Source organism: Nannobrachium achirus, assembly GCF_963921795.1.
Source record: "Nannobrachium achirus genome assembly, chromosome: 10".
NCBI lineage: Eukaryota > Metazoa > Chordata > Actinopteri > Myctophiformes > Myctophidae > Nannobrachium > Nannobrachium achirus.
Genome location: NC_137819.1, coordinates 28,683,117 through 28,699,841, shown reverse-complemented (window position 1 = coordinate 28,699,841; position 16,725 = coordinate 28,683,117). Strand labels below are relative to the sequence as shown.

Below are 16,725 nucleotides of genomic sequence, written 5' to 3'. Positions count from 1 at the left end.
TATATTATTATTGTCTCCACCAGCCGAAGGCAGGGGGAGAGTATGTTTTCGCCCCTGTCCGTGCGTCCGTGCATGCGTCTGTGTGTCCGTCCGTCCTCCGAGCTTGTTAACAGCTAATCTCCGGCGCCGTTGGCCCGGTCGCTGCCAAAATGAGCGCACACACTCCCTGGATGCCAAGAACCTCTGCCCCACATTTTTCAAATGGCCCTATTCTAGCACCACCATGAGGCCGATGTTTGCAAAACACATTTCTGTACACTACTCCTACAGATTTTCTCCAAAAATCTCGTAAATCGGTAGACAGTATCTCTACAGTCATGTGATCGACACGGATCTGTCTGATTGTCCATATTCCACCCTTATTGGCTGATATTGGCTTTCAAAGTTTGTAAGATTGGTCCATTTTGGACAAAATGCCTCAAATCACAAACGCAGGGTGCAATTAACATGAAATCGCGCACACACGTTCCCACTAGGCCGAGGAAGAAATGCCACTTCACATTTTTTAAATCAGCCTCATGGTGGCGCTATAACAGGCCGATTCGTGGTTTTACCTCTAACTCCACCGATCAGTTTCAAACTTTGTAAGCGCACTCCCTGGTTGCCAATTCAGAACCTCTGCCCCACATTTTTCACATGGGCCTGTTCTAGCGCCACCAGGAGGATAATTTGTGCAAAACTACCTTTTGGCCAGTACTCCTACAGATTTTGTCCAAATATCACGCACATCAGTAGAAAGTATCTCTACAGTCATGTGATCAACATGGATCTGTCTGATTGTCCATATTCCATCCTGATTGGCTGAGATTGGCTTTCAAAGTTTGTAAGATTGGTCCGTTTTGGACAAAATGACTCAAATCACAAACGCAGAGTGCAATTAACATGAAATCGTGCACATTCGCAAAAGGCCAAGGAAGAAATTACACTACAAAATGTTCAAATCAGCCTCATGGTGGCGCCATGAAAGGTCTAAGATTGGTGAAGAACACATGCCACCCTTTTTACATTTGCCTATTATAGCACCACCAAGACGCGTGGCCTGGTGGAGACATGTGCTCGGAAGAGCACTTCTTCTAGTTAACAGTGTGGTTTAGATTGTCACCTAACAATGGTACCTAACAATGGTATTATAATTTTAAAAAATCACACCCAGTGTGAAGTGAGCAGTGCCTGTTATGAGTTAATTTCATTTAGCGTCCCGTGAAGTTTGGCCATTGAGCCAAGTGTGAGACGGACAATCGGACATACATACAGTACATACAGACAAAGCCAGATGTAGGAGCGTTTAGCACCGCTCAAAAACTGGGAAAAGGATATACCAATGTCAATAAGTCTGCAGCTTTGTGGTACCTGCTATTATTGCACCTTATGTGTGATTCTCGCCAAGGAGGTGATACACAAGCAAAAAATTTAATATTCATGTAGCCTAAATATTTTGCAACGATGACCAACATAACAGAGACTGTCAGCCTTATGCCTTTATATCTGCAGTCTCTTCTGCTTTGAAGTTTAACATTTAAAGTTCCATGTCCACCTCATCGGAGCTGTTGGCCACAGGAAGGTTGTACAGAGGGGAGTATGTGAGTTCAGGCAAGGCGTTTGTGGGGTTGTGGGAACTCTGAGGGGATGGAGAGGGACAGGGAGCTGGGGTCTGCTGCTGGCACGCCGCCTGATGTTTAAGCTGCGAGTCTTTCAACCTCAACGCTTCCTCTGGTGGCTTCCAAACAACCAACTCCATGCAGGAATGTCTCACAGACTGTACCACAGTGCGGGGGAGGATGTCGCTGATCCCACGTTGTAACCTCGCCTTCAAGGGCTCTGACATCACCAGCCTGGGGGCTGGCTCCACATCCAGGTCATCGTCTTCATCCTCCCGTGTTATTATTTTCCCAATCTCCTGAGGTTTTCTCTGAGCCGCATCTATCTCCATCCAGGAGCCCTCCGTCGCTGGGCGGGTCAGAGTGGAGGATTCAGGCAAGGGAATGTCCTGAGGCCCTTGGCAAGTTTGTGGAAGTGCAGGGCTGGATGGTTGTGTAGGCAGAGGAGGATAGCTTCTTCCTGGAGGCCGGTCATCACAAATGCTAGAGCTAGAGTTCTCCAGGAGGCCAGATTCGGCCTCTACTATGAGTCTCCTTTTTTTGGAACCACATCCGTGATCATCGGATCTCCTCCTATGCTTTCTAAGGCATCGCCTCTCCCAGCTTGTGTCAGAAAGTACTCCACTCTGCTGTTGGTTGGAAGGGCCTGATGGACCAAGGTCAGTCCTCATTTCAGAAAGGTAATTGGTGGGGGCAAAGAATGGATTCATAGCCGCAATGGAGTTCTCCAGAAGGCTGGATTCTGCCTCTGTCAGTCTTCTTTTTGTGGCACTGCATCCTTCATCATTAGCTCTCTTCCTATGCTTTCTAAGACATCTCCTATCCCAGCTTTTGTTAGAAAGTGCTCCACTATGCTGTTGGCTGGAGATGATTGTTGGACCATGGTCAATCCTCATTTCAGGAAGGCTGGTGAGGAGAGCCGAGAATGAATACATAGCCTGCAGAGACTAGGATAGCTGCACCTTGATTTTGTGTTGTTGATGTGTTTGGTCTATTGTTGACTTTCATTAGTATTTCCCTGGGTTTGCAACATGAACATCAACAGGCAACACAGATTTAAAACAACTCTCATGTGTAGCTACATCACTCTTATAAGCTGCAAATGTTTTTCAAACGAACATGCTTTTGAGTCCTACAGTATGATGTCATTCATGTATGACGTATCTATGATGTTGACATATGACTCCAAATTTGGGCAAGGTGTCTGTATGAATGAATGAATGAATGAATAGTTTATTTCGATAGTCTGTATGAAATTAAAGTATTATTATACAATTATTAAAGTGTTATTATGAAATAAAATTAAACACTCAAAATTATATAGAACGTAAAAAATATGCCGAGGTACTTTCTTGGTCTACTGGCAGCATGCTGTAAGAGAGTTGGCCATGACATACAGACAGACAGACAGACAGACAGACAGACTCACAGACATTTCTCGAGGGTCTTCCTCCTACAGAGTCATGTCGTAAAAAGAGAGAGAGAGAGAGAGAGAGAGAGAGAGAGCCTTTCAGTCAGCTGACGTGCACATCCTTCTCATTATTCTGTCTCATTGGTAGTCATGGCAACACTCATTTATGTGCGCTAATTGTTGGCTGAAAATATGATGACAATGAGTTGGCTCAAAAACGACACCAGTGACGATCTTCTCCCATCACAAAGTAGCGGCTGAAGACAAAGGACCAGATGGTACGTGTCCCCTAAGTCTCTGTTACAATGAGCAGAAGAGATGTTCACTGTACCGTCAAAATCAATGAGCTACTTTCTTCCTTGTTTCCATTTTCTGATGATACTGTTGGCGAGTCGCAGACTGTACTATTAAGTCTTTAACTGACAGATTTAAAACCTGAATGCTGATCACATATATTTCTATATATTTTGGAGAAAATATAGACATTCTGGGACAGTGTTTGATTTTGGAGGAAGTTATGGGCTCATCATTGTCCATGGGCCATACGAGATGTCGGTATCTGAAAGGTGGCAAAGGTTACCATGCATTTTTGAAAAGCTCTATATCTGTAGATTATATTTTGGTATGATAACCCTTTCTGAGACACAGCTAAATTGGTGTTATCAGCTGCTAGAGTTGGTGTCCCATTAACTTTACTATACAGCATAAAAAAAGCAAAAAACTAATCTGTTTTAAGTAGCATATGAGTTTTTTTTAATTCTGAATCCATTAAAAGCATTTTTCTTGCACAAAAAACATTCCTTATTTTTTTTGTGACAAAAGTGTGAAAAAGTGATGACTCTTTTCATCACTAAATCATAGTCTTGTGGGACGTTTTTAGCCCAATAGTGTGGGGCCTTAAGGGGAGCAAATGCTAATTTCGTGCAATTTTGTCTTAAAGCGCCAAATTTTGCACAGATGTAGCCCAGGGCTTGCTCTAATGATTTAGCTAGGGTGCCCGAGCCGACGACCTTCGGGGTCGCCACAGCGGCCAAATCAAGTTGGGCTCCCATTAACTTTCTATACAGGAGGAAAATATCCAGAAAAAAAAAATGTTTTCTGGGTATTTAAGTAGGATCTGAGGGGTCTAACTAGGGGTTTGTCATCATGATGCTGAATCCATTGCAGGCATTTGTTTTGCACAAAAAACATTCCTTGGGCTAGAAATGGCCTCAGAAAATGATGCATGTATGGGTGAGCATTCATGTTAGTCGGAGGCCTTAGGGTTTTTTTTTCTCGTGCTAATCAGTCTAAAAGTGCAAAATTTTGCACAGATGTAGCTCAGGGCATGCTCTAATGATTTAGCTAGGGCGCCCGAGTCTGCGACATTCGGGGTCGCCACAGCGGCCAAATCAAGTTGGGCTCCCATCGACTTTAGTGATGAAAAGTGATGAGTCATCACTTTTCAGAGTTTTGTGGGTGCTGTGGTTGTCCACATTTTGTCCAACTTAAACAACCAACCGCAACTCGAATCACACTTGCAAATGAATTCTGCCCTGTGTAAATTCCGTCCTGCGCGTCCTCACCCTATAGGAGGCGAGATCGCTTTTCGCTCTTAGGCGTCTTATAGGTATATTATAATGTGTAGTTGTTACAAAGCCTAAGGACACTGGTGTGCCTTAGCAGCCTGTTTGGGAAGCAATGATACCACGTTATCACATGTTTGTACAACAGATGTAACCCTAGTGACCTCCTATAGCAGGGTATGCAAAGCTTTGTAATTCATTAAAGCGTTGTACATTTGCAATCAGAAATCATAATCCCTCCGGTTAGTTTTGTTTTGGAGGGAGATGATGAAAAAAGCTCTTACACACGCACACACTCAACAACGCACGTACGCATGCATGTACACACGCATGCCCGCACGTGCTGGTGTAGATGTAATCTTGCGCGATAGAAATGGAGTGCTGCATTCAAGCACACATATGGTGAACAGAGCGTGCACACAAACACACTGTCGCATGAAATAATAGGCTTGACGCATGGCTTTAGAATAAACAGAAAGCCATGCGTCTAATGCTGACAGACCAATGCATAATCACATTTGTGCGTTTGAAAATGATAAATGATAGATAGACTGTCTTTAGCAAACAATGTCAAGCCCCTTCAATTCTTTCAATTAATTTTTTTATTCAATCCTAACGTGTTTGGTTGCTTGCGCCCGTGTGCACGTTTGTGTGCATGTGTGTGTGCGTGTGTGTGTGTGTGTGTGTGTGTGTGTGTGTGTGTGTGTGTGTGTGTGTGTGTGTGTGTGTGTGTGTGTGTGTGTGTGTGTGTGTGTGTGCGTGCGTGTGTGTGTGTGTGTGTCTGTGTGTCTGTGTGTGTGTGTGTTTAGTCTCTTGGGATGATGTGACTTACTGTAATTCTCCTATCTGTGTGGAACGGTGTGTCTGGGAAGTTCCTCCCATAGGAACCTATAATTCCCTTTGTACACGCACGCGCAGTCGCGCACACACGCAATCTCACACACACACACACACACACACACGCACGCACGCACGCACGCACGCACGCACGCACGCACGCACGCACGCACGCACGCACGCACGCACGCACACAGGCTGCCTCTGTTTCCAAGCCGTCATGCGTGAGGAGTCAGTCAGTGTCCCCGGGTTCCAGGGTGACAGATAGCAGAGGGACCAGACACTTCCTGTGCTCGCCGTGTCCCGGCCTATCAGAGGCGAGGATCTCATCTGACACAGCCAGGCTGAGCGCCGCCCCGTAATCACATCAGAGTAGGAGAGCACAGGCAGTGACAAATCACATTACAGCCACTGACTCACTCTCTGCTCACCGTTCTCTGTCTCTGTCCGTGTGTGGCCACTCAATGAAGATTCATGCTTTGGCCAGTGGGCGAGAAAGAGAGAGTAATGTCATGGAGTAACGCAGTGTACTGAACAGTGTGTGTGCGTGCGTGCGTGCACGTGTGGGTGTGCGTGTGTGGGGGATGTGTGTAAAATGCTGACATACTGTAAGTCCTCCTGCTAGCTGGTGTGTCACTCGGTGAGGTGTAATGGCCAGCTGGCTTCTTTTGCATTGACCGCGTGTGATGTCATGCATCTGTGGTTCACTCTTACTCATTCTACTGTTCACCAATAACGATAAAATCCTGAGCTGTGTGTGTGTGTGTGTGTGTGTGTGTGTGTGTGTGTGTGTGTGTGTGTGTGTGTGTGTGTGTGTGTGTGTGTGTGTGTGTGTGTGTGCATGCGTGATGTGTGTCTGCGTGTGTGTGTGTGTGTGTGTCGAAAGAAGGAATTGTTCTCATTTGAATTATAGACGAGTGTACAGTATATGGTGCATCTTTGCGTACAGAGTATTATGAGTATTAGTGTTTGATGTATAGGGGGACGTAAAGCTGGATCAGGCTAGCCAGGTAGACATGGTTTAATATCTTAAACCCTCTGTAGTGTGAAACCAAATACGATAATCCCCCTGGTTAGAAATATGATGAAAAATCTCTCTCTCTCTCTCTCTCTCTCTCTCTCTCTCTCTCTCTCTCTCTCTCTCTCTCTCACACACACACACACACACACACACACACACACACACACACTCACACTCACACACACACACACACACACACACACACACACACACACACACACACACACACACACACAAAGTCATTCATGCACACACGTGGTCTCTCACAGGCGCACAAACAAGTCACATACTGTATAGGTGTGGTGCATTCATAGACATGTTGTTCTGCACACGGCTCCTTTGAAATGTCCTAAAGGAGGCGATTCTGTGTTGTTGACAGGCAATTATAATATAGTATAATAACATATTACCATATGGTTAAAAATATCCTGAGCATAATGTTGCTCTTTGGTACATTTGAATTGTAGAAAATGTTTTGCATATAGGCATTTGCCTTGCAGGATAGAAAATACCTTGTTTTATGACAGAAAATATTGTATAAGTGATAAGGCTAGAGGATCAGGATGCTTCAGCAATCACAATCAATCACACTATCGAGACAAACGCGTTTTAAGAGAATGTCATGATGTTCTTGACAGAGGTACAATGCAGATGATTTAAGTGACACAGGCAAGACACAGGCTTTATCTCATCAAGTGTAAATCACTGGTACATACAGTAGGCCCTACAGTATATTGGTCCAGTCCAGTGTCTTTCAATTTTGATCATAATTACAGGGAATTGTCTTGTTATGAGGCCCTCAGATGAGAGGATGGCACCCTTCATGGAACAATGAGACAGTTGATGAAAAGAGCGCTCTGTAATTTACATAATTACGATGAAGACCAGCATGGTACAGGTACCCTAGGCTGTGAGACCATGTTAAGCAGACATTTAGAAAATGGGGCGGCTGCTTTTCTGTGTCGGTTCCCTGTGTTCAATTGTGCCCTGTACATTGTTTTACTGTTCACAGTAGTTGGTGGTAACACTTGATTTTGATTCACACATTTGGTGTTGTCTATCTATTTTGCCAATACGTGGTGGCTTTACCTTATACGCCAGGAAGCTCATATTAAATATAAATTTCTCTCATCTCCTCTCCTCTCCTCTCCTCTCCTCTCCTCTCCTCTCCTCTCCTCTCCTCTCTTCTCCTGCCCTTCTTCCCGCTGTGGCTTTCCATCCTCTCATCCTTTCTTTCTCCACATGATTGATTGTCCTCATCCTATATTGATCTATGTTGCCTGTAAAGCAGGTACAGTACCGTATGTAAGATATACATACCCGTCCAAACCACTCCCTGGCTAGGAATCAAATTGCAGGAACACACACGGCCACTGTAGCACACCAGTATCAGCATGCAGTCAATGACATGGACTTGATGTAATCAATAGGGCACAGAACACACTTAAACACACCGACAAGTATCATACATGTAAGTCATAAATGATATACTGAAACACACACACACACACACACACACACACACACACACACACACACACACACACACACACACACACACACACACACACACACACACCCGTACTGTAGGACATGTAAACTGTTGGGGATATTGCTTTGACTTACATTAAATCCATATCCTCTTAACATACAACTCACAGTATACTTGACATTACTGCCAACAATTTTGCAAAGTATAATGCGGATTATTCGATTTTCAAGGAAGCCACTGCTTAGATTCATTTTAGTGCTTTATGAAAATCAACATGCAGAGACATGAAAATTGGTTGAGATAAGGTAATCCAATACACACATTTTGTCATAGATGTTATCGTTGCATTTTAAAGTACGGATCGATTTGACCAAACATAGTTTCAGAAATAAAAACTAAATTCAACAGTCCATGACTTAACCACATAATTTTTGACTCACTTATCCAGGTAACTTTGATAATGTTTTGGACAAAAGGTATACACATGCTGAGAATAAAAAATAAATTTCCATTTAAGGCCAAAAGTGTTGTTTAAGTACAATATAGCCAAAACTGTGAACAGACAATTACTGTAAATGTTTTTGACGTTGGTATGGTCATTTAACCATAACCGATCTAATGCTAACCATTACTATAACATTATGGAACTACATACAGTAAAATCAAATTGGGGACACAGATTTTGTCCACAATTTGACATGCGTCACCAATGCAATACAATGCATGTACATGCAAAGGTAAAGTGGATACGAACATGGCCGGAATTCTTGCAGATATGACAGGGACTTTCTAGCATGGTCACATGCAAGCACATGGGCACACACATGCACGTGGATGCATACACACACACAATATTGACAGTTTAATCAGCATCTTCTTCCTTGCGGATTATAGATCCATACGAACCCTCATCCATCCAGTACTTCAGGAACTGTATATCTAAGGAGAAAGACTGCGTGATGATATCTAGATACATGCTTACTGTACAGTGATACAAATCACTGGCCTATTAGCGCGAGGCGGGAATACTCAGGGAGATAGAGAACTAGATGATAAAGAGATATTGAGAGGAAGGGAGCTTTAATGGTAGTCGGGGTATTAAGATCTTGGCGTCATGTGGTTTAATTTACTCTGATGTCCTAACACCACTGAGGCACAAAGATGAAGACTGTGTGTGCGTGTGTGTACTTATAGTTCTCTGGTCCTCACAAGAGAGAAATGGTTGTTTTCTGGCACTGGTTCCCAAACAGTGGGTCGGGACCCATTTGTGGGCCCCTTTGTTTTTGTTTCCTACATTTTGTTTATTAACACAGAGGTGTCTACGCGACAATTTCTTTGATGTCGCTGGAGGCCCACGACGCGTTGGACGCGTTTACTGTAATTACAGTATAACTTTATATCTCACCGTTAGGTCGGGGCTATGCCTGGATGTAGCCCATTAGCCGCTAGTCGCTTCGAGTCAACGCTGAGAGCATCGCGCGGCCGTTTTTCTCCGTATACTCCAATGCATTTCCCCATCTTTAAAGCCCTTTATCTCCGATGTTTGTTTTATGGCTAAAACTGTGGCCGTGTGCGGCAAAATGTCCAAATTTTGATCGGCAGTGAACAGCTATGATCAACACTAGCCCATACAGTAAGTTACACAATAACATCCTGTCTGCGCTCATGTGACCAAGTGACGTCATCACGCATGCATTGACGCAACAGGGCCTCGTATTCTTCTATGGAAGTGCTATGGGGGCACTCAGAGGGGATAACTGGCGCCTCCTGGTGGGCAGTCGATGTGTTAATTATTATAATAATAAAAAAAAAAGAAAAACATTCCCAAAAAAGGGACACAAATGTTTAAGAGGTAGTGAAAAATAGCCGATTTTCAAGCTCACAACACGGCGCGAAGCGGCACGTTGTGCACTTGTAGATCTACTGTTTTCACTAGTTTGGGTCTCAGAGTAAACGTCTGATTTCTGTTTTGGGTCGCGAGCTTAAATGTCTGGGAACCACTGTTTTATGGTTTTAAAAGATGTTCAGAGTTAGGCTTAGACATTTATAGAGGTCAGATTTAGGGGTCATCCACTTTTTATTTTGAAATATTTCTGGATTGGGATGGCTGTTCAGCCTGTTCACTGTGAGTCTGGCTGCTAAGAACACCTCAGATCAGAGGGCACAGATGTCCCGGGGACGCACATGTAATGTAGCACCTTGCAAACTGTGAAACTCCGGGAAATCGGAAGGCGTTGACTTTTCACCTCTCCAGTGGGTTTGTGTCCAGTCTCTGACCATTGCATTTCCCACATCATGCACTTACAATAAATCTTGTCTTTTCTCACAGAGTGATCCTAAACGGAGCTTCTTGTTCTATTAATTTAGCCTCAGCTGTTTCTGTTATAGTTACCGGTATCTAGTTTGGCAAGAACTTGGGAATTAAATTATAGTTAGTATAGTATAGCCTATAGATCACTTTGTTCACTTTATTACTATTTATTACTACACGTGTATCCTGTTTTGGGTCGCGAGCTTAAATGTCTGGGAACCACTGTTTTATGGTTATAAAAGATGTTCAGAGTTAGGCTTAGACATTTATAGAGGTCAGATTTAGGGGTTGATTTATACTTTGTTGCGTTAGTCGGTATTGTGCACCAACAATACTAGCCAATCTGTAAGCTTCAAAGTCTGCTATTTTCAGCTTACCATTTATTGTTACAAAAAGACAAAAAGAATATATGATACGCTACGATATCACTTAATTATCAGCTCTCATTGAAATTCGTCTTGCAACTCAGCAGCCATGTATTCAACACATAATACACGCATTTGACACAACACAGAAACAAAGCAAAACAAATTACATACATAAAAACATGAAGAAGAGCCATATCATGTGTGTAAGCCATGTGTGTAAGCCTTTGTGTGTGTACTGTATGAGTGTGTGTGTGTGTGTGTGTGTGTGTGTGTGTGTGTGTGTGTGTGTGTGTGTGTGTGGGTGTGTGTGTGTGGGTGTGTGTGTGCGCGCGCGCGCGTGCGTGCGTGCGTGCGTGCGTGCGTGCGTGCGTGCGTGTGTGCGTGTGTGTGTGTGTACTGTCTGTATTTATGTCTACTCTGGGGCACAATAACATCAAATGATGTAAAGAATCAGAAAACGGTGCAACGTTTCGACTTAAGAGGCAAATAAATATAATATATTTAAATAAATATAATATATTTATTTGCCTGAAGAAGACCTCCCATATATGGGCATAAGTTCTTCTCGCCCTTAAGGCGTCTTACTGGTATTATTGTGACCGTAGGTCACAGTTTACTATATGAAACCCGGCAGATTCTGTCCGTCCGTGAGTAACGTCTCAATGTCTATACCTGTAGCTGACCTTTTCTGGCAATCATATATGGAGATCCCTGATGTCATCAATATTAAAGGGGAAGACCACCCATTTTCAATATTGAACTGTGTCATTAACTCATTCTGTGCCTATCCCGAACATGTTCGGCTTTATTTCAATCCAATACAATTTTTTTTTTATTAATTGACTTACCCTGAGCTGCTTGTAGAGTCGTGGGTGGTCCTGGCTCGTCCTACGCTAGCCAGCTAGCCATTTTACATGGTCCGACGATATATTCCATTTAAAAATGGTTTAAAATACATTTTTGAGCCCCCCAATGTTCACCAAATGTTCAGCGCCGCTTCCGGAACGTAGTCCAGTGTGCCTATCCCGAACATGTTCGGCTTTTTTAATGAAATGAATTATTTTACCGGTGCCTCAACGAAGCACCGGTCTAGATGTCCATCCATGCCCGGGACTTAGACTCGGCCATCCACGGGCCGTATTCGCGCTAACGGCCGCATCGCGCCGCCCACTCCAATAATAAATCACATCTTTAGACAGGATTTTCTCCGGATTGTGTTCCCAGACCCAAAGAGAAAGTTTTTTGCGGCTGAAATAGCTTTAGATCGCGCTTCTAAATGGGTTAGCATTTTGGCTACGTGTCAGCTAGCTTCCTCCTCTCGTCCTCCATAGCATTGACTGGAGTGAAAACACAAGCCAGTTGGGGGAGGGTCAACGAAAGCTATAATGAAGGTCTATGGATACATTTCTGGCACTCTAGCGCCCCTTGTGGCCGGATGGCACTGTATGAGTTAATATACCTTAGCTTAGAGGAGTTGTGTGGAAATGGAAAAAAAGTTCCCCCTCTTCTGTGTTGCCTAGAACTGGAGGATTGATTTTGGGGTTTGTATTGTAAAGTACAATGTGTGATATCATCAAGTTGTACTTTACACTACAAACCCTAAAATCAATCCTCCAGTTCTAGGCAACACAGAAGAGGGGGAACTTTTTTTTTATTTCCACACAACTCCTCTACGGTATATTAATGACATAGTTCAATATTGAAAATGGGTGGTCTTCCCCTTTAAGCCCATATTTGGCAATGCCCAAATGGACGCTCCATATGGCCAATACAGAATTAATTTGCAAATCAAGACTATATTATCCATAAGAAGATCACGACACTGATCTCACCAAACCCTGGATATCCATACATGGAGACGACTGGATCAATACTTAGATCTCCATATATGGAGCTGACCTCTACATCTATACCCAGATGATGCCCTGTTAGGCCAACCACACTAATAGAATCCATTTTATGCCCATCAGTATTAAGCCCATATCTGGGGATGCCCATATGGACATATTGTGTCAGTCTAACCAGTGTGGTTGACGCGACACGAGTCACACTTGCAAATTAATTCCGTCCTTGTCCCTTTTATGCCCATATATGGAGATCCCTGCCCCGATGTCATCAATATTAAGCGCATGTGTGGGAATGCCCATATTTGGCAATGACCTTATATGGACGCTCCATATATGGCCAAAATGTGTAAATCGAGACTGCTGACTATCATCACCTGGATCTCCATATATGAAGATCACAACGCTGACCTCATCAAACCCTGGATATACATGGAGACGACTGGATCACCACTTAGATCTCCATACAGTATGGAGCTGGTCAATACCTCTACATCTGACTTCACGGACTCCCCCATATATGGATATAGTTGACCTGTTCTGACATCACAGTGATGATTCCACCAGCTCAGCAGAAGGGTATACATGCCAAAGCAGCTATGTGCACGCGCCCATGTGCACGTAACCATGTGCGCGACCTCGCCCTTTAGGGTGAGGTTGCTTCTCGACCTTAGGGCGTCTTACTGGTTATATTATATTGCGTAGTGTTGATCGCTCTGTGTTGCTAATTTGAAGTTGAGAGTTACAGCACTGCAAATAAATCTTTGTATACCATTCTATATTTCTTTTGAGTCAAAGTGAACTGATCTTTTGAGAGTTTTCAATTCTGTTGACTTTTAGACTGGAATCCATGAATTTCCATTTCACCGGGTTGGGCATGCATTTCCAACCTGAGTCGTTCCCAACCTGCATCGTTCCCGAGTAGTAGTATTTGTTAGAATGGCAAGTTGACAAAAAAATATGAGCCAGCCTTTCCAATCAACAGACATCCACTTTTTATTTTGAAATATTTCTGGATTGGGATGGCTGTTCAGCCTGTTCACTGTGAGTCTGGCTGCTAAAAACACCTCAGATCAGAAGGCACAGATGTCCCGGGGACGCACATGTAATGTAGCACCTTGCAAACTGTGAAACTCCGGGAAATCGGAAGGCGTTGACTTTTCACCTCTCCAGTGGGTTTGTGTCCAGTCTCTGACCATTGCATTTCACATCATGCACTTACAATAAATCTTGTCTTTTCTCACAGAATGATCCTAAACGGAGCTTCTTGTTCTATTAATTTAGCCTCAGCTGTTTCTGTTATAGTTATCTAGTTTGGCAAGAACTTGGGAATTAAATTATAGTAGCCTATAGATCACTTTGTTCACTTTATTACTATTTATTACTACATGTGTATCCTATAAGAAATTAATATCCCAAAATATGCAAATTAGCTGTAAAACCATTACGGGTAATCTTGAAATAAAATGTGAGCCGGATAATCTATTTATCGTGTGCATCATTAATGTATTCATTCCCATTCTGTTGTCTGCTTGATGTCACTGTATCAGCATACAGAAGATGATGGAAACTCCTAATCATATCTCTGTAATCTATGCACGCCATATCACACCATTAAAGCTCTTCAAAAACAAATCAACTCTACACACATTGTAATCTCTACACACAATCTTCAGATGCAACAACTGTTACAGGTCTCCATTATGTTAAAATAAGATTACTTCTTACTGTTCGTTGTCCTCATGGGGATGACTGCAGTTTGTTTTGATGCATACCTTGCTCGCTGATTGAGGGCATCAGATTCTGACTTCATTGGATTTTTGTTTCCCCAAGATCTCAGCTCACCATATTAGCGGTTTCATCACTTGGGCTTGGGGCCGAAAAGGAGGGAAATGTTCACCTGATGTGCATACTAACGTCTTTTTTCACTCTCCCAAATTACACTTTGTAGAGGTGACTTTAACATCCGCTGTTTATACAGTCAAAGATGTCATTGCATTTTCAACAAATTAATTAGAGCACATTCTGGTGCCTCATAAAGGAAACGTCGCATATGGAAATACACACGTGTTATACACACACACGTGCACATGCGTGCGCACACACACAAACAAATAAACAAACACTCACATGCACCTTCTCTCCAACTCTCTCTCTCTCTCTCTCTCTCTCTCTCTCTCTCTCTCTCTCTCTCTCTCTCTTTATCTTTCTCTCTCCGCCTTTCTCTCACCTAAACTATAAATCAGGAAGCTGCTGCATCCTGAAAAACAAAAAGAAGTGCTGAATTCTCTGCGCCTACGCTCCATATTCATACACTCCTACATATTTAATTTGCAACAGAGGGTAGAGAAAGTTCAGCCAAAGTTGGGAGGAACACTTCTTCATTCACATGCCTCCGGAGAATCCTGGGGAGAGGGCGCCCCAATCGGATGCCATGAATATTCTGGCGTACATTAGCATGCGCTTAGCCGTTCATCCTCTGGCCCGCTCACCCTGCGTCATGGCGTATTAATCTCTCAGACAATGCGGCATCCTCTCACCAGAGCAAAATTCGTCATCATACTGTTTGCTCATCTTTCTGTATTTGTACTCTGCTCCCTCCGTGTAAGGGTAATCAATTATGCAAATAGTGCTGTTGTCGCAGCGGAATTGAACGCTGCCTACGCAGCTGCATGGCGTTTGGGGGGGGGGGGGGGGGGGGGGCGGGGGTTGAGGGATGTGGACACAGCTTATCTGGCAGCTGTAAATAAAGAGAAACTTGAAGTCGCTGTGTGCGCTCAGACGCGGTGGGTAATGTCAACATGAGACCTATAATGACTCTTCAGCTTCCCATTAGTGACTGACAGGCCAAAGCAGGAGGTCTAAACAGGCTTTTAGCTGAAAGGGAAAAAATGCCATTGTACACCACTTTTGGTCTTGAATGAAGTTTAAGACCATACGATATCAGTCAACATGCGTTTCTATTCCTGCTCTTTGGCAGAGCAGGTTCCAACTGCATCATTGGTTTCAGATAAATCACCAGATCAGGGAGAAAGAAAAAAGACTGCCATCAAAAATCTGTTGATGGAAAAATAGAAAATCTATGTAGGTAATCAAGAAAAGAAAAGACTCTGACAGCCAGAGTTGTGAACAGCATTTTAAAGGCTTGTCTGTACCAAAGTATTGACTATAATCTTCCTCTGGTAAATGATCTTTTTCTCTGGAAATGAAAAAAAAAGAAGAAGAAAAAAAAGAACAGATCTGGCATGAATGAATGAAGCTTGCAGATAACTGGTAAGAATACCTCACCTCTGCAGTTCAATTCGTGGTCTACTGATACCAGATTGGTTTGTAAGTGGTGCTTTTTGGCCGAGGTTTCTGGCATTTATATGCACTTGTTTTTTAGTTTTTCATAAGAAGCAATTTTAGAACCAATTTTAGAACCAATTTTTGTGCAATTCCCAGGCTTCATCATCCGACAGTAAGCCCTAAACAAAGAGCGATGAAAACGGTTTGACCCAGACACAGACCCCCCCCCCCCCCCCCCCCCCCCTCATAATCATCACTGGGCCAAAGGTTGTGCCACTGCTAGCTAGCATTTCACACACACCCGTGTGTGTGCATGTGTGTGCATGCGTGTGTGTGCGTGTGTGCGCGTGTGCGCGTGTGCGCGTGTGTGCGTGTGTGTGTGTGTGTTGGCTATTTTCAAATAGCCAAGGTATAAAATAGGGCTAAAGTTTGCCTGGCTCCAGCCAATAGACCCGCCCACTCTCAGTCTGAAATCAGGCTAGGCTAAAGTGGTTCATGTATGTTTTATAACATTTTAATTTATACCTGCAAAGTAACTTGTAACTAAAGTTTTCAAATAATTATAGTGATTTAAAAAGTACAATATTTGGAACCGAGATGTAGTGGAGTAGAAGTAAAAGTATTGGAAATGGGAAATACTGAAGTAAAGTACAAATAGCTAAAAAGTGTACTTAAGTACATTACTTAAGTAAATGTATTTAGTTACTTTACAACACTGTGTCAGACCTTAAGAGGCAGCTGATCGTAGCTATACAGTGGAGTCAGTACTGGCTGTAAGGGGCTGAGACATGAACCCATCACAGCACAAAAGGAAAGAGCCCTGGACAAGAATGTTACAAATGGCACTGGACAGACCACATTAGAAATGTGGTCCTTTACGGGGACCTACCACGGGTCACAGACAAAGTCAGAGAGTGAAGGATGAGGCTGGCTGGGCACATGCGTCAGGCACCCGGAACTAGTGCCAAGCAAACTGACACTGTGGGAGCC

General features: G+C 43.4%; 1 protein-coding gene across 1 annotated transcript in view; it reads right to left on the bottom strand.

Moving 5' to 3' along the window:
- Positions 1-5,643: 5,643 nt before the first annotated feature.
- LOC308292935 (choline/ethanolamine transporter FLVCR1-like) overlaps positions 5,644-16,725 on the bottom strand; it is a gene marked incomplete at both ends in the record, with an annotated part of 18,946 nt that continues 7,864 nt past the window's right edge. The window contains one exon of the mRNA XM_080735360.1: positions 5,644-5,755. Within this exon, the coding sequence (XP_080591486.1) occupies positions 5,644-5,755 (112 nt within the window). The remainder of the gene's footprint in view (positions 5,756-16,725) is intronic.